The sequence below is a fragment of the Onychostruthus taczanowskii genome, unplaced genomic scaffold (genome assembly GCF_017590055.1).
Source record: "Onychostruthus taczanowskii isolate IOZ18803 unplaced genomic scaffold, ASM1759005v1 scaffold8, whole genome shotgun sequence".
In the NCBI taxonomy this organism is placed as follows: Eukaryota; Metazoa; Chordata; class Aves; order Passeriformes; family Passeridae; genus Onychostruthus; species Onychostruthus taczanowskii.
This window is the reverse complement of record NW_024505892.1, coordinates 8,350,447-8,372,005: the sequence shown is the minus strand read 5'-3', so window position 1 is coordinate 8,372,005 and position 21,559 is coordinate 8,350,447. Positions and strand designations below refer to the sequence as shown.

Here is a 21,559-nt window from a genome sequence, read left to right as displayed (position 1 = left end):
ACAAGCACTTTAATTTTATTCAGTTGAAAAGCAAATTAGAAGCTATTTATGTAATGTTTTCTTTGGCTTCTGCCTGGCATTCTCCACAGACCTTATCATAAAACAATTTATTAGAAACAATATGTATATTTGTTAACAACTACACACAGACAATACAATGGCCTTCTCAATACAAATCTGAGACAAACAACCAAAAGGCTGATAAAATCTCTTTGTGCTGTATGGTTACTTCTGATTGTGAGAGGCAGCAGGATCCTCTTCCAAATAGTTTACAGTTATGCCTAAGATTCTCTCTAAGATTATTTATTAGACTTCATTAAACCAGTCTTTGAATATTTTTTTTGCTCTGTACATCCATACCAGAACAAGTTGTGGGCTAGTAGGATTGCACAAAAACATCCTGTCCTTTAGACAGAAAATGAAGAAACACTGGCACCTGTATTTTGTCTGTCTAGCTTTTCCAAAACAAGGAGGAGGCAAAAGTTGGTCTGTCATTTTATTTCATGAATTCATTTAGATAAAAGTGGTTTCATTGATGAGGCCACTTTGGAGCATATAATCTCTGCTAGATGATGCTGCTATAGATAGGGTAGAAAGTGCAGCAATATATTCCATGTTTGTCCCAGCTAGCACTTAATACCCCACGTGAGCCGCTATCAGACTGTCAACTCCCGAAACACCGAATTACTACAAACACAGTGCCAGGTCCCGTTTGGCACAGAGCTCTGCCAGACTTCACGCCGGACCACAGGAAGGGGACCGGGCTCTTTCTCTGCATCACACTGACACCGCGTGGCAGCTCGGCAGCCGCCTTCTGCTCCGGGTACAGCCTCTGCCTCCGTACGAATGAAGCTAAACAGGCTCCTGCTCTTTTTGGTGGAAGGCATTAGATTACTCACTTGAAACAATTCGTGCTATTTTGTTACGAGGGATGATGTAAACATAGACTTGCTGGAAGTACAGGAAATCTTTTTTATTTTTCTCAAAGGGAATTAAAGTAACAGCTACACAGTTCCGCCCAAGCACCTTGCTTTACTTAGATATCATTGCAGCATTGTTATCTATATTGAAAATATAGAAAATGAAATCCCCAAAGTGCGTGGCACCCACGCTGAAGGAACAAATCACTATAATATGTCACAATACATCACAATAGTTTTCACCAGCAGGTACCTGGAAAAATACACAGAAAGAGGGGTTTATTTATTAAAGAGGATATTAAAGCAGAGTATGTTTTAATTGTCTTCCTTTTTATCTTGCATGCTTCTAAAAAACTAATCAACACTCCAAGGTTCAAGTTTTAGGATGAGCAGAACTTGCTTCTCCTCCTTAGGCAGATACAGATTCATATGTAGGCTTTGGGTATCTGTCAGAGAACGATAAAATTATCTTATGTAATTACATCTCCTTTTTTCCAGATGACTAATTATGTTACAAAAAGCTTTTGAGTTAAATTGTTGAAAGGGAAAAATTCCCTCCTGACTTCTTCAACATGCATAGACAATGAATCACATCCATTTTGTGCAGATTTTTCTGCTAAATAGGTATTTGACTCTGATGCTCTGAATCTAACCCAAACCTATTGTAAAAAAACTTTGATCCAGCTCCCTACTTGAGACCCACTAATGTGAAATGGATTTGGACATACAAATGGGCCAGAGGGCTGAAGTGCCGTTTTGTCTGGATTGTGTCTTCTGCAGCTGTCAAGTGCCCAACAGAATTGTGGAGCAGGGTCTGATACATGCACTGCTACACTACTGAGACTCAAAAACGTGGTGAGATATGTGTATGTTTGTAAGGCCCATAATCTTCCTTCAGAAGTTAATATGTTTTCTACAACTCACGTGAATAACAAGTTTATTCAATAGTAGCATTGATGGACTGGCCATTCTTAGTCACTCAGAACCAGAGATTCACCTGAGATTTACTTGCCTTACTCTGCTCCTTAACAGCACTCAGCACCTCATCTGCATGAGCAGAGAACCGAGGCTTTTTAGAGACACATATCCTCAGATCATCTTCCCCAGGTGAAAAACCTTTTACAAGTGGTCTTCTTCAGACTTTTTTCAATGCTTTTTTCAACTAACCTGACTGTAAACGCTCAGTGAATCTCAGGCCCAGCACAGGACGCAGAAGCCTTGAGGTATCAGTACCACTCAGTCAGGCAGATGTCAGAAAAATCTCTTCAGTCTCCTAGTGTCACCCCCTGCCTTGGAAAGGAGACAGTCTCGTAGATAGCCCAGCTTTGTGCTCACCATCAGCCTGTTCCTAACTGACCCATTTCTTCAGCTTCTAAATCCCTACCAAGAGTTACATCCCGTAACTACCTGTTGCTTTTTCTCTTTAAGGAAGCTGTGGGCTTGTTCTTGTTGATAGACCTATTCCCTACAACACATAACATTGCCTTTTTTGATGCACTTTAGGTAATGGAGTACTTGCATTCTTGCTGAAATAACTACAGCTCTGTAATTTTTGTGGACTTTGATATTAAATGCCACATGGCTTTTTCTTGCATGTAGGGGTTTTTTGTGTAATACTTCAGTTTCACCACCATGTTTTTCATAACAAAATTATTCATTTTTCGGAAGCTTTATTTTGGTATGGATTATCCTTTGGCAAATTACCATTGTGAAGGACTCATTGTGGATGTTGCAGGAATGTCCATATTTCTGTATTTAAGGAAGCTACGCATCAAGGAGCTACATAAAACCTAGTGCTGAATCTGAAAGGACATCAATATGTTCTGAGCTTGCAGCATATGGGGGCTGGGAGTCTGAGGTCATGCTTTAGTCCTCTTGGGTTTTTTTGTTGGTTGTTTTTTTGTTGTTATTTTTTGGCTTTGTTTTGGTTGGTTTGGGGTTTTTGAAAGCTGTGGACGACCTGGCTCATAATATGTAATCTCCAAGACGAAATCCATTTCTGCAAGAACTCACAAGAACAATTCAGATTAAGCAATTAAATGGTTGATACAGAGTCACATTGCACTTCTGCTCTGTTGAAGCTAGCAGTGGGAGATGGAAACACGAAATTTAAGTGATTTTAGCTCACTTGTGCAAGAAAGTTCCACTGGCATGTTCCATAAACAGGATATAGAGTAATATGAAAGTAAAAACTTCCTTGGTGATGGGAAATGATAGCACAACCTTCTTCTGCAGAATTTTGATTCTTTGCACCTTAGTAATTCAAGCTTCCCCATGCTCACATCTCTAAAAATTCTACTAGTTGTGTTAGCTAATTACAAGAATGGAAAGTACCTCATAAGGAGCCTAGGAAAGCCCATTATTTTCAGGTGGTTTGCCTGGATTTCTACTGTCCTGGGGCCATGTTTCCTTAGAAAATCACACTGAGCATTAACAGATCATTTCCCAGTTATTCCAGATCAGGCCAGAAGAGGGCCAGATATCACCGGCAAATGCATCTGTGTTCACTACTCATTCAAAGTATAATGTATCTATAAGTCCATAAACAATTTATTTTGAACACCAGAATCAATTCCTTACATCACTTCCTTCTCCATGTAAGGGGCCTAAATACAGCTTTAGACCTAGTTACAGGACTGTGACAAAGAGCATAATTATTTTTTTATAGTAGAGTGTGCCATCTTCTGCAGCCAGCAGAAGACTTAGAAGCTAAGCCACAAGATTTAAAAATTAACTCATCACCCTCAAGCAGCATGCTTTCTGCCACAGAGAAATTCAAAGCTCTGGCACAGATGCAGGATGGCAAAGGCAAGGCCTCCAGCAGAGACATAAAGAAATTCTCTGTCAAGTTTCAGACTGAGGCTGGTGTTAAAGCATGGCTTTGCCAGAGTGCCACAAATGCCAACTCATAACAACTAGATGGAAGTTAACAAACCTGACACACACCTGCAAAAAGGGCTGGAAGGAGATCTGGGGAACTACATGCCCATCAGCCTGACCTTAGTTCCAGGGAAGGTCGTGAAGCAGATCATCATGAATGCAATCACGACATGTACAAGACAACCAAGGGATCATCCCAATCAGCACGGGCTTAAAAAAGGCAGATCCTTGCTTGACCAAGCTCCTTTTGTGAAAGTCTGTGGGTGTTGTTTACCTAGACTTTAGTAAAGCCTTTGACACCATTTCCCACAGCATTCACCCAGAAAACCTGGCTGCTCATGGCTTGGGTGGGTAGGTGTGTGGATGGCTGAGTCCAGAGTGGTGGTCAATGGATTGACATCCAGTTGGTGGCTGGTCATGAGTGGTGCTCCCCAAGACTCAGTAGTGGGACCATTCTGTTTAACATCTTCACTGATAACTTGCATGAGGGGATCAAGTGCATCCTCATCAGTTCACAGATGACACCAAGTTAGGTGGGAATGTCAATCTGCTGTAGGGACAGGAAGGCTCTGCAGAGGAATCTGAACAGGCTGGATTGATGGGCCAAGGCAAATAACAATAAAATGAAGCACTGAATCTGGCACAGCAGCCCCATGTAACCCTTCAGGTTTAGGGCAGGGTGCCTGGGAAGATGCCTGATGGAAAGCACCTGGGGGTGCTGGTGAACAGCAGCTGAACATGAGCCAGCTGTGCCCAGGTGGCCAAGAAGTCTGATGGCACCCTGGCCCCTATCAGCCATAGTGTGGCCGGAAGGACCAGGGCAGGAATTGTCTCCCCTGTGCTCAAAACTGGTGTATTCATGGACTACTACTGTGCTCAGTTCTGGGCCACTCACTACAAGAAAGACACTGAGACGCAAGAGTGAGTTTAGAGAAGGATAACTAAGCTGGTGAAGGGTTTGGAACACAAGTCCTATGAGGAGTGGCTGAGTGAGCTGAGGTTGTTTAACCTGGAGAAAAGAAGGCTCAGGGGTGACCTTATCACTCTCTACAACTGCCTGAAAGGAGGGTGTAGACAGGTGGGGGTCAGCCTTTCCCCCAGGTAACAAGTGAAATACTGAGAGTAAAACAGCTTGAAGTTGCACCAGGTGAGTTTTTGGGTATTAGAAATATTTCCTCACCAAAATGTTTGCGAAGCACCAGAATAGGCTGCTCAGAGAAGTGGTTACTGTCTTTGGAAGAATTTAGGAGATGTGTGGATGTGGCACTTAGTGACATGGTTTCATGGTGGACTTGGCAGTGCTGGGTTAATGGTTGGACTCTATGACATTAGAGGTCTTATCCAATCAGAATTATTCTGATTCTATGACTGTCAGCCATGCCTATGTGCCTTATGGATATGACCAAAAGGCAATTCTGCTGTCTTCTGATCAGTAGACCAGTCTGGAGTTTTGGGGTGACTCGAAACTCTTTCATCTCACTGTATTTGTTTCATTTCAGTAAATTAAAAATAGGGAGAACTAAACATGCAGTAAATGGCAACATAAATTTGACACATGTTGTGGCTAAGGAGGAATTCAATAATTTGCAATGGTATCCTCTAAAATCTGTTTCCAGGCTTCCATAATTATTCCAAGTTTGTCCATGGTCTCCATAGCAGCCTTTCCTGAGGCTCAAGCTTGGTGTGGTGACTCACAGTGGTTCAGCAAAGGACTCCTTTCCAGGGAGTCTGAGTCACAGGATGCCAGACCTGGACTGGTTTCCTGTAATATAGAGGTTCCTGAGCTATGGTAGACGTACCACTCATGGTACACAAGCCACCTCAGCATGGTGCTCCAACACCTCCCAGACATTGCTGCAAGGTATGCGAGGGAAAGTAGGAGATGTTGCTGCTGCTGGCAAACAAACACAAAGATTTGGAAACTTGTGCTTGAATAAGTTGCTGGACTCTTATTGACTCTGCCCCTGAACTCCTCAGAAGAGCAAAAACAGTTTACCACAGCCCAGCAGTAAAAGTGCTGAATATAGAGCTCACCATGAGCCCTGGGCTGGTTTCCCAAGCTCATTAGTGGTGCTGCTGTGGGCACAGAGTGTTACAGCAGCTGCCCTGTGACCCTGCAGCACTAGAAGTTCCTCACGGTGCTCTTATTCCTGAGCGTCCACTCTGGAATGGTACCTTGGGCAACTCCTTCTGGTACAGGTACCTTCTCAGCAACAAGCTTGAGCTTTGCAGCAGACTTTGAAAAAACAGAGGTCAGAAAAGAGATCTTAGCCTCTTAGATTAGTGTCCTAACCACAGAGTCACAGATTGAGGCTTCCTTTTATATTTCTTTCTGATTTCTGGTCTGCATGAATCTCATTTTCCTGGAAAAGTGGGTGCCTTCCCATGCAGCAGATGGGTAGCTCCTTCCAACTTGCTGAGTATGGTTTATAACCTTGTATTTAAAGGGATAATTTTGTACTTTGAATCTGCTCAGACTAAGGAAAGGCAGGAGCCCAGGCCACCCACTCATCGGATGACACAGGGCAGCCGCTGGCAGGTGCTTTTAGCAGACAGCTGTTGTGCACTAGGCTGGACACAGTGGTTTAGTGTATTTGGGATGCGTTGAGAAGAGATTTACAAGAACAGTCCTGTCTGAAATACCAACAGTTAGATATTGGTTTATTTTCTTTAAACATGGTAGGTCCTGAGGTAAACAAGAGCAAGAAACTCCAAAATATTAGTCAAGCAAATTACCTCTCAGTTACTGACAGTATCAATCAGTAATACAAGGTCTGCACTACCTAAAGACCTGTCAATGCACAACTCTACTTGTCTTGTGACACATTTCACTTCTAGGCACATCCAGACCAGTGAGCTGAAGTCTGTTCTTCCTCTGCCTTTTTCACTTGAAAGAAGGCCACACTACACAGCAAAGAAGCAGTTACATTGAGTAATACTGACACCCATGTCACATGTCACCTTTCAGCTTTACCTACTGAAAATGCTTAGTGGAACTCTGTCATGGTTTAGGAATGGTATTCCCCAATTTAGTGTTCCTACTGAAACACTCCAAACCACATGCTGCTCGCGCATTCCCCGATTCCCTCCCCTCTCCCATCATCCCTGCAGCAGGATGAGATGAGAATTAGAGACACAAAAGGTAAAGATCGCAGGTTGAGATAAGAACAATTTGCTGGAAACAACGAGATAAGAAAGCAATCAGTAACAACAATATTAGCAACAGACTGCAGAAGACAGGCCAGAGATTCCGCAGATGAGTGCTCCCCACCACCAGCTGGCAGGAAGGAAGCCAACCTCCCTCCCAGCCCCTGTGCCTGCTGTGAGGTGCTATGGAATAACCTCATGGCCCTGGCCATGCCTCTCCTGGCTACTGCAAAAATTAACCCTGTCCTGGATGGAACCAGGACAAGCTCTGATATCATACCCAGCTGAAACAAAAAACATTTTACATCCAGGCAAATGAAGTTGTCAAGTTTTTCTGAACGGAATTTGCTGGTGACTGTAGGATGCTCCTTGGGTCCCATCAGGCTTCAAAAAGACAACCTATCAGTATCTGTCATCCTGGGGTAGCACTAGCCACAGGACGCCAGGACTAGCACCAGCATTTATTCATATGTTCTGACACCACCATTACAAATGTCTTTAAAAACCAAAGAAGAAATTAAATCAGCAGAAATATTTACACTAACATTAAATGATAATAACTCTCTTCACTGTCAATTTGACTTGTCAATTTCTGGCAAAGACACATCCCAAACCCCACTTCGCTCCTGCCCTGTCTTGATGACCAGAATAGCTTTCACAACTGCTCTCCATTCCAAAATCAAAGGTCAAACCAGAAGTCACATGCTTGAAGACACACTGGTTCCATTTTTATCCAGGAGCTATGATGCTGGCCCTGCCTCTTAATGGAAACTGGCATCACCTTAAGATGTCAACATACCTATTTGTATTCAGGAGACAGTACCAGTTGTAAAAAAAAAACCAAAAAACCAACAACAGCACAAAAACCACCTTAATACCTCGATGATCTTTCTCCCTACTTTCCTCTCCTAATAATAAATGTAATTAACATTACAGCTGGAGAAATTCAATTCATAGCGCAAAGAATGAAGCAACTCCCATCCTCCCCCCGAAAAAGTGAAATTGTGCTCTGTAACTGCACCTGTTGGTAGCATTTGGTACAGAAAGGGTCACAAACAGCACAGTACTTCTGATGGGTTTATTGGTCACAGGCAACATTACAAAGCAGTTACACTGAATAATGCTGTCACAGTCCTATCGTATTGTGAGGTTGCTACAACACATTTAGATTTCACACAGTGAAACTACTTGAGAAAAAAAAAATCATGCTTGTAACATAAGATCAAGAAAATACATTGGTTAAAAAAAAATGGTCCCAGAACTTCAGCCCACTCAAACTGAAGTTAATGGAAAAGCTTCCTCTGACTTCAGCAGGCTCTGAATCCAGCCTTCAACATGTCCTGGCCAAGCTATAAGATCAAATGCCTCTCTGCGCAGTTACAGGCTCTTCTGACATACTTGTGCGTGATGTATTTTCTCCTTTTTAAATGAGAAGACCATAAATGTGAAATTGGCTATGCTGAATTTTATACATTACAGAGCCAATTTTGGGTCATCAGCTTTAGAGAGTGGGAGAATTACAAAGGTGACAATATGTGTACTGGAAAAGGAGGGAGTTCCTACACTCCTGAGTGCCTGTAGCAGCTGTTTGTGTAGCCTGAAAGTTTCCAAGAAAGGTCATTACATGCTTATTTATAATTTGCATCTCTGACAACATCTGCATTCAAAAATGGGATTTCAAAACCACAGCTGACAAAAACATGTACCAAACAGAGAAAAACATCTTTACTTCAATAAAGCAAAATTTTTCATCAAGTCTAAGTTTAGCTTGAAGTAAGTAATTACTTCTGGGAGCTCAGACATATTCCTGACATAATTTCTTCTCATTTACAGGGTGACTTGATGCATCCTACACCCACTCGTTCTGAGGATGCCTGTACAGCACATGCATCTAATTCTCCGTCAGTGTTGGAGCCATCAGAGGGCAGCAACATGCCAAGGCTTCCCAGCCCGCGGAATTCCTGTAGCTAGGCGTCTCTTCCATGTGGGGGAAGGCTTAGTTACCAGTTCTACTGACCCCAGTATAGCTTCTTGCACCATAACACTGCATTGTTTTATGACACCAAAAGCTCAGAGTGCAATTCACACTTCAAGGAAAACTGGAGTGAGAAGAGTGTTGTTGTTCGGTCACCAAGAATGTAGCTCTTTCCCAGAAGTGTATTTGCTAACTGTCTGCATTTTTAAAGTAGAATGCTGATCATAAACTATGCTTTATAAAATTTCCCCTCTCCAGTGCATATCAAAGATAACATTTGTGTTCGTGTCTGTGACTATGATGACCAAATGATGTTAGCATGGTAACAGACATGGTTCCACCACATCCAAGTGGGAATGACAGTCACTGCCATTCTGTGTCACAAGCATAGTCCATCAGGAGTCCCTGAGATACAAATATGGCACCCACTTTCCTCTCTACTAGCAATTTGGTCAAGAGTTCTCAATAAAAGTTCCAGCTTATTTAAAAAAAAAAAAGGTTTCATTAATTAAAAAAAGTCTATTTACAAATCAGTTGTGACATGAATAGCAACATTCCATAGGAAAAATCAGACTGTCTCAAAAGTTGGCAAATATGTTTTTAACTGTAAAATTTCAGATATTGGTTGTTTTCTGTCTTGATAGAAGCTGAGTCCAGTAAGTAATTCTATATCTCTGATCCGAGCCGTATGAAACTTCATTCTCTCTTCAACCCACATGGACTCAGACTTGCCATCCTATTGGGACAGAGTAGGAAAAAAAAAGGGGCTGTAAAACTTTTTTTTTCATCCTGAGATGCATTTAATCTACTAAAAAGAGACATTTTGATGTTTTATAAAGGCAGAAATCAATAACTGTTGGCAAGCATCTAACAAACAGTGTGCAAGGATTATACATATATAGAAGACTGTCTGAATTTAGTTCTTGCTGTTACCTCTTCCAGTATACAAAACCTGTAGCTACACCAGTTGGTGATAATGGGGAATGGCAAGTTAGGTCCAGCATTTATCTACCATCAGTATGATAAAAATATTTCTGAAAGCTGTGTCTGACTCTGATTCCTTGCTGTAGGATTGGTCTACACACTTTCCACACTTTTTTTTTGTGCATATGGAGCGTAGTTATGTGTGTTCTCACCACAATGCCAAGGTAGCTGAACTAGAAGCAACCAGTGCTCTTCAGGAACATCTCTGTCTTCTCCTTCTGGGAATGCATTTGGCCTTAGCACTGAACTTTTGTTATGGATGAGTTCTCTTAGAAGCTCTTTGTCCTTCTCAGCTGTTGACTGAATAGTTGCATTACAGAAGTCTCTGCATGTAACTCATGCTCTCTGCATACTCCGACTCCACTCTGCTAGCTCTAAGCTTTGAACAGATCTATTTTCACATTTGATCATATTCACAGACTTTGATGTAATTCTGTTTGCAAAAATATTGTCTTCTCTCTCAAGATGAGCATGTAGACTGTACCATTTTCAAAGGCTCTAACCAGTTAATATCTGATATCCAACAAAACACTGATATCCAACAAAACAAGCTCCAGCCTGACTTCAGATGTTTATGGGGGCCAAACACACTACTTACTGCACAGCTTTCACTGTTGTCTTCTCTGTGAGGTACAATGAAAGACAAGGCATCTAGAGAGCCTTCACACTCCAGAGGTGTTTCAGAAGTATTTTTACAGCTAGTCAGCACAATGAAGAAGTGAGTTGGAACTGGAACTTCTGAATTACCAAGGTATCTGAAATACAAGAGATCTTTCTGTAAATCCACCAAATCATCCTTGGACAAAGATCACATGACAACATTCAGCTATATCTGATTTTATGAATGCACCTATTTTGTTCAAAGAAAGCTTAGGTCTGGAAGGAAAATTCCAGATTACTATTTTTGAAAATCAAGTTTGGCTTGTAGACTAAATAACAAGTTTGATGAGGTATAACAAATTGATTTGCCATAAAAATGCAGAAAACTCCAGAGGCGATGAAGAGTTCAGCCCAAGTGCAGGAATCTGTTTGCCTGCTAGCTTGAGCCAATTTTGCTAACTGGTGTTGCCCACAACTCGTAGTAGAACACTGCCAGCTCAGGAAGTATCAGCCATGCCACCAGGGATAAGCCCTTGCCTTGTCCTCTTCTACAGAGGCAATGTAAATGTCCTAAGTTTTCAGGCTGGTAGACATCATTCTACATGCAACAGTTTCTCTTAAACTCCACCTTCAGTTTTAGCATGACACATTTTGAAGATGCATTTTTCTCTTCAGGCTTGTTGCTTTTTTCTGAACTTACTTTTCTCCTTAGGATCATTTGCGTGTCTTTCTGAAGAAGGATAATTACTAACAGATCAGTATTGGAGGAAAGAAACAAAGGATTAGAATGTGAAAGGTTCTCACCTTTGCAATTTTTCTGGGGTATCATAGAGCCCATCAGAGTCATAATCAAACACAGGACCACTGACTACATTGACACCATTCCTGGCTGCAGCATATTCAGGCAGCAGGTGTTGATGGAAGTAGTTCCATAACACTGAAACACAGTAATGGGATCAGGAAACAATCTTCACCATAGAAGCTGCTAATACAACGCTGCAGAGAATTCAGTGGAGTATAGACAGACACGATAAGCTAGGAAAATAAATTCTACAGGTGTTTGCTGTTTTTAAAGGTTGCATACAACTGGGCAGCAGCATCCACTGCACCATGTCCTGACATATATAACCTATATAATATTTTAAATTACAATTAAGAATTGAACAGTATTCCATTAAAAAACAGGATATATCTTTTTTTTTTCCAGGAGAAGTACCACAATTATCCTTCTTTTTCACCAGGAATATGCTTATTTTCTCTCAGCCAACCATCTCATACTTCTTCTCTCCCAGGAACCAGGGGTCATGTGCATGATCTGGAAGCCAGCACAATACCAGCAGTCCTCTATTCGACTATGGACATAAAACAAGCATACAAATAAAATACCTTTAAATGCAGGATACATTGGTACAATGTTGCTGGTAAGCAAGGCATCATAGTGAGGTTTCTTTGCATCTGTCATAAAATCTGAAACAAAAAAAGGACAATTAATTACATGGATTTGTTACTTTAAACTTGCATTTCCATGCTTTTAGTGAACAGTGTAGTAGCATTGAGATGGAGCTGACCTAACTTCATTTTCCAAAACTGATGTGGGTGTAAGTGCTGACTTCAGTACCTGCCAGATTCCATCTATAATAAATAATCTTAGTAGCAACAGCAATTGCACTTGTCAGATAGAGAGTTGCCAAATTTAATGAGATTTAAAAATATCAGGACAGGCTTCTGAATTGTGGGGAGGGAAATAAAATTCATGAGTGTCAGGCCAACTTTCCATGACTGTATAATCTATATTTAAATATAGGATTCTGTTAGAACTTTGCAAACTATATTTGATGTGGATGTTTAAATAACCTGCTCCTTGGTATTCAGTGCAGTAGAGTCAATAAAAATACTTCCATATCAGGTCACAAACAATTTATCCACGTATACAGAGTGAATTTGCAATTTACCAGCTTGCTGGACTTCACTCAATGTCTACATGTCCCTCCCAGTTTCTTCTGTGAGGTGCCACTTTAGAAGCATGATAAGCGTCAAAACTTCTGGGAAGTACTAAGTGACCTTGGACAAGCCACCAACTGCTGAAGCATCTAAAATGTTTTCCTTTTTCATATGCTGAAGTGAACTGCACCAATTCAGCAACTACTGCTTCGTATTCTGATTAGGTATCATGAACACCTACAAAATACTACACCTGCTGCATTACAAATCATGTACATCAGACATGCTGTACAACGAAGAGACAGTACTTACTTGGAGGGGCAAGAAATCCATAAGTTAGGTGAGGATGATTGTTGTAAAACAAACAGGTCTGGTTATGATTCTGTGAAATACGAACATCTTTGTGTAAACAGTTGGAGGCAGCTCCTGTAGAAGAAACCCATTGGTCCTATTGAACAAGAAGAAAGTATCATTGTGAAAGCTGACTTACAATAATTCTCTTGAGAGACTGTAGAACTCTAAATATTTGGCTGCAGCTGCTTTTAAGAGTGTGAAGGACTTAACTAAGATGCAAGAATTGTTCCTCTTATGTCAGTGGAAAAACAAGCCCTCCCATCCACTTCATATACCTTGGAACTAAAGTGAACAGAAGTGCAGCTTTTTAGTCAATTATAACATCTTCTAAAAGAGACTCAAGAGGTCCCCATTAAAGACAACCTGATTTACTGACAGATAAGCAGACTCACATAATTGAAAAATAGATGTCACTTGTCTTGAAAAATAGGGCCACTTGTCAGAGTAACTGGTTGCTTTATGCCTCTGCCCTAAAAATATTTAGGATCAAGTAAATCTTGCCAGAGTTTAGCTGAATTTAATTATAACAGTCATTATTTAAAACCTATGATTCCCAGATAATCAATTTAAAAGTATTCTCTATTATCCTAAGCATGATCTGGCTCCTAAATTTTCTCTGAATGGGAAAGCCCAGCTTGAAAAAACTTTCATTCATCAGATCGGTACTCTACACTGAACAGATGTATCTTAAGCATAAGGCTCAGGACCACAAAGACCAGCTTTATTTTCACTGATCTCATTTTTTCCCCAATCAGGATTATATTCTGAGAGAAGGATCATATCAGGGCATAAACAGCTCAAGGTGGTCCTGAGATTACTTTTTCAAAAGGATCCTGCCACATTACTGCTTCAATACTATGAAACCCACAGAGTCCAGTTTTTAAGGACAGCACTGACAGACTGCTGTAGCAGACCTATGCTACCAGTGCAGTCTCCTAAGGGTTCTGTACCAATGGCAATGGACTCCTCAATTCCTGATGGATCTGCTCAATCTGGAGGTAAACTGTTTCACTTTGAGAAATGGAAGAGTCCAATCCAATCCTTATCGGAACCTTACACAAATTTCCACTTTATATCTTACGTGGTTCAACTTAGTTCCTTGGGAGATAATAGCACAGACCCATTTCAGCTGGAAAAAGACCTCTTTTTCTTAAGATAATTGAGTCCAGTCTTTGACCGACCATCAACTTGTCAACTAGACTAATTGCCAAATCCAGTCCTTTCTCGAACACCTCTATGGATGGTGACTCCACCACCATGGTGACTCTTATCATGAGCAGATATAAGAAGCCTTCAGGAATAACTGACATTCTAGATTTTTACTTTTTAAGGCTGCTTGTAAACTTTCTTCTTATACTTACATCTCTGCCAAGAGTGTACGCACTCCACAGAGCCATCTTGTAGTCCCTGCTGTACCCGCTCACGTAGCGGTAATGGTAAAGGAGGCAGTAATTATGTTTTTTCTGCAGAACCCTGGGCCGTCCATAGGGTAAATTAAGTTCCTTTGTCTTCTCAACTGCAACAGAAATAGTGCTTATTGCTTTTCAATTAATACTGGTTGTTACGTACCCTCCTCTTTTATACATCTAAGGCTGCCTTAATTTTCAATAGTCAAGCAAACAGAAGCCACAGAAATGGGACAAAAAATTTTCATTATTTTATCAAAGGCATAGTTTTTATGTTAAGGCAATAAATTAAGTGATGAAGCCAGTATAAAGGAATCGTTTAAACTTATGCTGCACTAATTAAGCTTATATTTAAACCAAAACTTTTTGCGACTAAAAACAGGAGATAAATTCAAGTTGCAAAGTTAAAGTCTTTGTTGACTTTGTGTTTCAATTTAAAAATGTGGGATCTGCTTTTATGCAACATTTAGATGGGAGAGAAACCAATTCTGGTGATTTGAAATTACTATTTCAGTAGAAACCACATCGTTGTATGTAAAAATGCATTTAAAAGACTACGAAATACAGAGATCTAAATAAAAAATACAGTGAAGTATTGGACTGGATTTTCAGCTGTGCAAGGACTCACTACTTTGCCTTTGAAGATTCAAGTATTTTCAATCATTACATGAATAAAATTATCAAGAAGATGTCAAAGTGTATCTTCCATTAAATAGGTCCTTACCATCCAAAAATAATTACACAGTTTAAAGGCAAATTTATTACATAGGGAAAGAAATTGAGCCATGAACGTGCAGGGTTTTTTCCACAGTACAAATGAGTTTGAAGATTATGACAGTTACTTCTCCACCCATGAGGGAAAAAAAAACCCCGTATTTTTTTCATTAAAGTAAAAATGCAGTTAGAATTTTTTGTCCTTACAGACTGTCAAGTTGCAACAATCAATGAGAGAACATGCAAACTGAAGTAATAAACTCTATACAGTCTTAAGGCACTTCTAGGCTGTTTACTCTAGTAAATTAATTCTTTCATCTGTGAAATGCTTTAATATCTGATTAGTTCTTAATCAATACAATTCATAATGAAATTATTACTGTTAATACAGTGCTATACCAGGTCTCACTGATAATTCAAGACAAAATCCTGCTGCTTCAAAAATGTAGGTTTAGAGCCTTAAGTTCCTATTTCTACAAAAGAGAACTGAAATATGTTATTTTGTCTGGCCTTGTCAAGTTTCTTCAAAGCCAGGTTAAGCAAAGCCCCCAGAGATACTCAGAGTCTGTTTCAGCAAAACCCCTGGCACACTTTGGAGAAAACACATCGTATTGTTCTAACTGGATTTGATTTTGTTGCACTCATGAGCATTACAATACTCAAAGACTTATTTTGAAAGGGTTCTGGGACACATTTTAAAATGATGACCTGTCATTAGTGGAAAACATTCAAGAAAGCTCTATCCACTCTTTGTTTCAGAACAAACTACACAAATCAACAGAATCCTTGAATTAGCTCTGGATAAGGAGCAAATACTGGACCCTGCCAGTAACTGGCATTTATGTCCAGTTCTTAACAATAGTGAGTTATAGTGGGGTGTTGCCAAATACAGCTTATTTGTTTAAAACCTCCAAGGTTTCATGAACACACACACACACACACACACACACACACACACGAGGCAAGGTCTCTATCAGCCTATTTCTGGCATCTTGATCTTCTTGATGTTATCTATTAAGGCATTAGCACCTGGAACTATGTTCCATTTTGACTTACAGTTTTCATTTTTTACTTGCTGTTTTACCTGTTTCATGCTCAAAATAGTTTACTTTGTTTTATGACTCGTGAACACATCTACAGCCTTGCAAACTTAAAGCTTAAACATGGCACGTGTATGTCCAATGAATGGAAATAAAGCATAAGTAAAAGAAGTAACAACTCAAGACCACTTAACAAACATATAAAATACTCCTTTTGCCTCATTAAAAGTATGCTGCCGTTATGGGTATCATTATTTGCATTGATTTGCTATCAGGTACTTCCCCATACAACACTCTTGGTTCCCATTCTGGAATGCTCACTACTTCAGTACTAGAGAAGTCAAAAGTAACAGATAACACATATGCCATAAAGACACACGTATAAGGATACACATTTACCTGAGAACAAATGGTTCAGGAGGACTGTATTCAAAAACATGAGAATCATAGAATGGTATGGGCTGTAAGAGACCAAAAAGACCATCTAGTTTCAACCACCCTGTCAAGAGCAGGGACATCTTCCACTAGACCAGGTTGTTCAAAGCCCCATCCAACCTGGCCTTTAACATTTCCAGGGGTGAGGCATCCAGAAATTCTCCAGACAGGACTATAGTTCCAGCAAGTATTTAAAAGAATTTTCACATAATTTACTTGAGAGTTGCTCAGAAGTTTAAAAACATAAAAATGTTTGACAACTAATAATTTGTTATTGTTAGCTTTTAAATTTTATATTATTATCTGAAATTCTTACCTTCTGTTTCAGTAAAATTTAAACGCTGATGAAAATCCCTTATTGGCAAGCCCTATAATAATAAAGGACAAGCAGTGAGATTCTACAAAGCACCTTATGAGTCGGTACCACACTTAAATGTAACTTCTGTTTTGCAAGTTATACATACACAGAACTCACTGACATGTACTGGAGAGGAACTACAGGAAATTTCCAGTAACAAATTGGTTTTACCACAAGCAAATCTACAGGCTTGAAAATCACAGCCCAAACACAATATTCACAGGACAGAAATTTCAACATAATTGAGGCAAGCCAAGAACTGAATGCTTTCCCCATCAAGCTTCTCTGGAGTTTTTCCAGGCTCTTCAGAAATTAATGTGACTTAACACAAGCAATCTGCAAAAAATTAATACACAAATACAGGATAGCACTCACTAACCCCAAGCAAGATTTGATTTTGAAACCAATAGTAAGAGACTGTAAAACTTTCTGGAGAATGCAAAGTTGCAGTCTTTAAATACAACACAGACTTCTGCCTTCACAACTTTAACCATTTCAGCACTTACCCCTGTCCTGCAGGAGCAGCCAAGGCTCACTGAAAAGGCTCTTTCTCCCACCACAGAACATTCAGAAGGATGACTTGTTTCTTTGGGATGGTGGGGGGTGTAAACAGGGTGCTTCAATAGAGGGTTTAGGCGTCCATGAGTTCCATTGTTTGGGGCTGGCTTCACACCAAGCAAATCTATGAAAGAATTCAAGTGATATTAACAGGAAGAGAAAGATTGTAATGCACAGTTGATTATATTGTGCTTACAAGTATGGATGAGACAAAGCTTCACTGCTTGCTGCTCATAACAACCAACAAGAAAAGCAAAGCAGCCTCTTTAAAAGGGTCCCCACACATTCTTAGCTAGTGTTCAGTATGGTACTAATCTTCTTGTAAGGTTGAGCAAGTCGCTTGAATACAGCCACCAATCTCAAGCATTTGCAGTACTCGTATGTATTTTCTGGATCAAACTCTTTTGTATACTTGTCTTCTCACAGAAGCAGTACAGGTTCTAACCAGAGAGGGAAGTAGGCAGGAAATAATGGAAAACAGGTGAGGACCTCAAGGGGAATAAATGAACAGAAAGTGGTAAATCTAGTGACAGACTTTTGGAGAAACCATTAAATACAGAATGAAGAACAGCCACAGGAATAAGGAGTCACAGTAACATTGTGTCTGAAAGAGGAAGGAAAGGAGGTTTCCCTTCATGATGCTAGAGAGATTTTGAAGTAGCCATTTTTAGTAGTGGTGAGTCAAAGCACCAGCTGTGGAAAAGCCAGAGGAATACAGAGCGTGACCAGTGAAAAAGAGATAGACAAGGTAGCCAGACCAGTAGATCTTAAACTGCTATTAGTCATTTAGAGATGGCCCTTTCTCAGAAAAACAAACAGCTGATTTGTGAAAATCAGCAGCAACTCTTAACGATGAGTTTCTGAGGACACTTAACAATCTCTTAAAATATATTATACCTTACTGAACAAAACTGACCCCCATCCATTGTACTTACCACACATTAAATTATATACTTCAATGTTTTCAAATGGATCGACTTGAGTACCAGACTTGAATCCTGGTCCAAAACCAATAAAGATAGCCTAGGATTTACAGAGAAAAGTATAATGGAATTCTGTTTAAGACAAATTGAAATGAAAATTATCTTTACACTCAGAGGGCATTTTCTTCCAAGAATTTAATCTTGGAATCTTAATCTTTTTAGCAACACAGTATGTATCAAGTCAAAAGCATGTGGTTTTCTTTTTTTTTTTTTTTTTTAAAAAAAAAGTAGATGTATAAGAAGAATTTTTAAAAGTTGTAGAAGAGTACTAGGAAACCCAATTCTGTCTCATTGTTGCCTTTAGCCATTTATGATGTCCCTTGCTCTTCTCTGCTTTTGAAGAAAACGTATTTTCTTAAATGCTTTAAAAGATTTAATGGAAATGTTGATCCAAAGTAACCATCACATATCACATCCTGTAAACAATTTTGAAGCTTTTAACTTGGGGCTATAAAAACATCTGTTGGTAGCAATGCTTTAAGTGGTTTAAGCAATGGTAGGATCGTAGGCTTCCATGCCTGGTTTGCAGCTGTTTTTTCTTCTTGCACCACTTCCTGAGCTGTACTGGGCCTGATCCAGGAATGCGGCCAGCTCAAAAACCTTTCCTTTTTTTTTTCTCCTGCTGGCTCTTTTCCTTCTGGTTCAATTCCCCAACCTACTTGACACTGCAGCCACCCAAATGCTACACCAGCACATGCAGGGTTTGCTGCATGAGCAAAGTGGCAAGGGCAACAAATGCTTAAGCTCAACTGCTGCCAAAAATATTGTTTTAAAACTTATCCTCAGTTATTCAGCTTATTTTTAATGAAGAGAAACAGATTGCACACATCTGTGGTATCAAGCTACTGAATGAGTGATGGATGTTTTACAATGCATAGCTCATCCCTGGAAAAGATCTCCAAGCTCTTTGCGAACAATGCAATTGCCTCAAATTTCATAGCTGTGTGGCAAAAGCAGAGGCTAAAACTCAACTCTTAACTCCTTTTTTTGAGATCAAAGCATAACACAGGGCATTATTTTGCAACTGTTGATACTAGAATCTGCAGGCTAATAATGTGCTCAACCAGCCTAATTTGAACCAGATGAGGCAGGGACACGCTACCTCCTTTCTGTTGTTTTTGGTAACAGAGTACAAAATACTGTTATGTTGCTATAATGGTAGCAACAATAAGGATAAATTATATCTGGTTTAGGACTTGTTAGGGGTGCTATGATAAACTGACAATCCCAAGTGTGGCAAAAAAGTTTGAATAGAGTCAACCTACTGAAAGAAATTTACAGAGTCAAACTGCAGCAGAGAGAGATGGAATACATATGGCATCACGGGGCTTGCTGATTGCAACCCATTACTAGAAACACTATCAACAGGTTTTCCATTGTCAAATCAGGGAAGAAATATAATCCTGGAAGGGTAAATTGATACAAGGTTAAGACTTTTTTAAAAACAGTTTGGTGCCAAAGTTATATAACTCTACAACACATGAAAAAAAAAAAAGGCATTTAAGAAAGGAAATTATTGAAAACAAGTTTCATGAGAAGACCTACGAAGTCCATGTAATACATGGATTTCTCTTTAATAAAAGTATTTACACATATTCACTGTATATAGTTCTAAGTACCTCACAATGGTTTGTGGATTTTAATCCTTCACACAGCTTTTTGAAATCAAGAATATTGGCTTTCATTTTCTTGATAGTAGAAAATAAGATAGAGGATAGGTTAAGTGACATCCCCACTTAAAACTGAGGATCTGATTTCAAGTTTCCCTATGACCTCTTCCCATTTCTCATTAAAGAGAAGTTCAAGACTCTCCTTACTTTTGTGAGTTATCCAGCACGTGACAATATCAGTCCTATAAATGTTTTATTTCTTTAACTGCAGATGGAATAATATCACAGATCTTAAATCAAACAAACAAAAACCAAACAAAAAACAAACCTCAACACCCAGCAAACACAGCATCTGGAAACAGAAGAAACTAAAAATAAGAGCTAACATAAATTTAAACCTCACCTGCATATTGGGGAAGCGATTGTCTGAGCCATGGAATCCACCTTTGCAGCTTTTAATCTCAAGTGGTTTTCTATTAAAAATACACAGTTTACATAACTCACAAATCACACTGGCATCAAGTACATTCTGTGATGATGTATTTACTTCTCTGTTAAAACATACTTAGAAGATTGTCCATAGAGAATGAGAAATCTAGTGCTTGGGAAAAGAATGCCTTTAAAACTAGAATGGTAATTTTCTCTGCAAATGTTATCCCTTTGGAATTTTCATGTGTCTATCAGAGTCATTTAAAGTCAAATCACATTACATGAAAGAAGAAAATGCATTTCAGGCCAAAAGATTTTCATTTCACTGTCACTTAAGTAACAACTTTACAGTACTTTAAGTATATTCTCAATATTTTTTAAATAGAAACACTAACCTAATTTAGACCATTTAGACGGGAATCTTACAGTCTAATAGAAACAAACATCTAACCTGTACTAGGTCCATACACACTATATAAACACGCAGTTCTATTAACCCAAATCTGATTTGCACAACTTGCACATATCTATAGTGTTACACAACAGGACTTACTGAAGGGCACTGAAAAACTCTTCCATGATGAAAGCCCTGAAGTATCACAGAGGTGCTCAAAATTAATACCATTACAACAGATACCACTGTTCTGGGACTTGTAAACGCTTTAATCAAAACACATAAAGTAATTAACTACCATGGACTCAGTTCAATGACTGACAAGACTGATTCAACCTAGAAATTATTTACATGCTCTGCCTTCATGGACTCACTTTGGAAATTTCAACAGCATGGCAAGATGTGCTCAAGTATCTGAGAGAAAGGACCTTAATTGCTAACCTGCCACTACCTCCATGCCCAGCAGGCAGAATATCAATAGCTGCCAGTTTAGAATTTAGCCTCCCCAGGCCAGCAAAACCTGCAGAAAAAAGAAGGCATTGTTCCTTTGCAATGTCCCTTTGCTATGACAAACAAGAATATCACACTCTAACAGCTATCACTGAACTCTAAGCACTTGGCAGAGAAAACAATAAATTATTTGTTGTACCGCTGGGTACTGAGAACTGAAACTTACCGAGCAAGCTGCCACTGGGAGTCTAAATAAAAGTGCAGCGGTTCGATCCGGTCATTATAGGAATAATGGAAACGCTTGGGCAGCAGCTGTTTCATATAAGCTTTGAAAGGCTGGTTTGGTTTTATGCACTGAAATGTTTACATTAAAACATAAGG

The 21,559-nt window shown here is 39.5% G+C and overlaps 1 protein-coding gene across 2 annotated transcripts in view; it reads right to left on the bottom strand.

Annotated features, from left to right (window-relative positions):
• Positions 1–8,011: 8,011 nt before the first annotated feature.
• ENPP1 (ectonucleotide pyrophosphatase/phosphodiesterase 1) overlaps positions 8,012–21,559 on the bottom strand; it is a 52,792-nt gene continuing 39,244 nt past the window's right edge. For both annotated transcript variants that reach the window (XM_041423756.1, XM_041423757.1), the window contains 11 exons: positions 21,405–21,532; positions 20,309–20,378; positions 18,248–18,335; positions 17,261–17,436; positions 16,713–16,764; positions 14,163–14,317; positions 12,760–12,895; positions 11,893–11,973; positions 11,311–11,443; positions 10,505–10,661; positions 8,012–9,658 (listed from right to left, as the gene is read on the bottom strand). In XM_041423756.1, the coding sequence (XP_041279690.1) occupies positions 9,491–9,658; positions 10,505–10,661; positions 11,311–11,443; positions 11,893–11,973; positions 12,760–12,895; positions 14,163–14,317; positions 16,713–16,764; positions 17,261–17,436; positions 18,248–18,335; positions 20,309–20,378; positions 21,405–21,532 (1,344 nt within the window). In that variant the 3' untranslated portion in view covers positions 8,012–9,490. The remainder of the gene's footprint in view (positions 9,659–10,504; positions 10,662–11,310; positions 11,444–11,892; positions 11,974–12,759; positions 12,896–14,162; positions 14,318–16,712; positions 16,765–17,260; positions 17,437–18,247; positions 18,336–20,308; positions 20,379–21,404; positions 21,533–21,559) is intronic.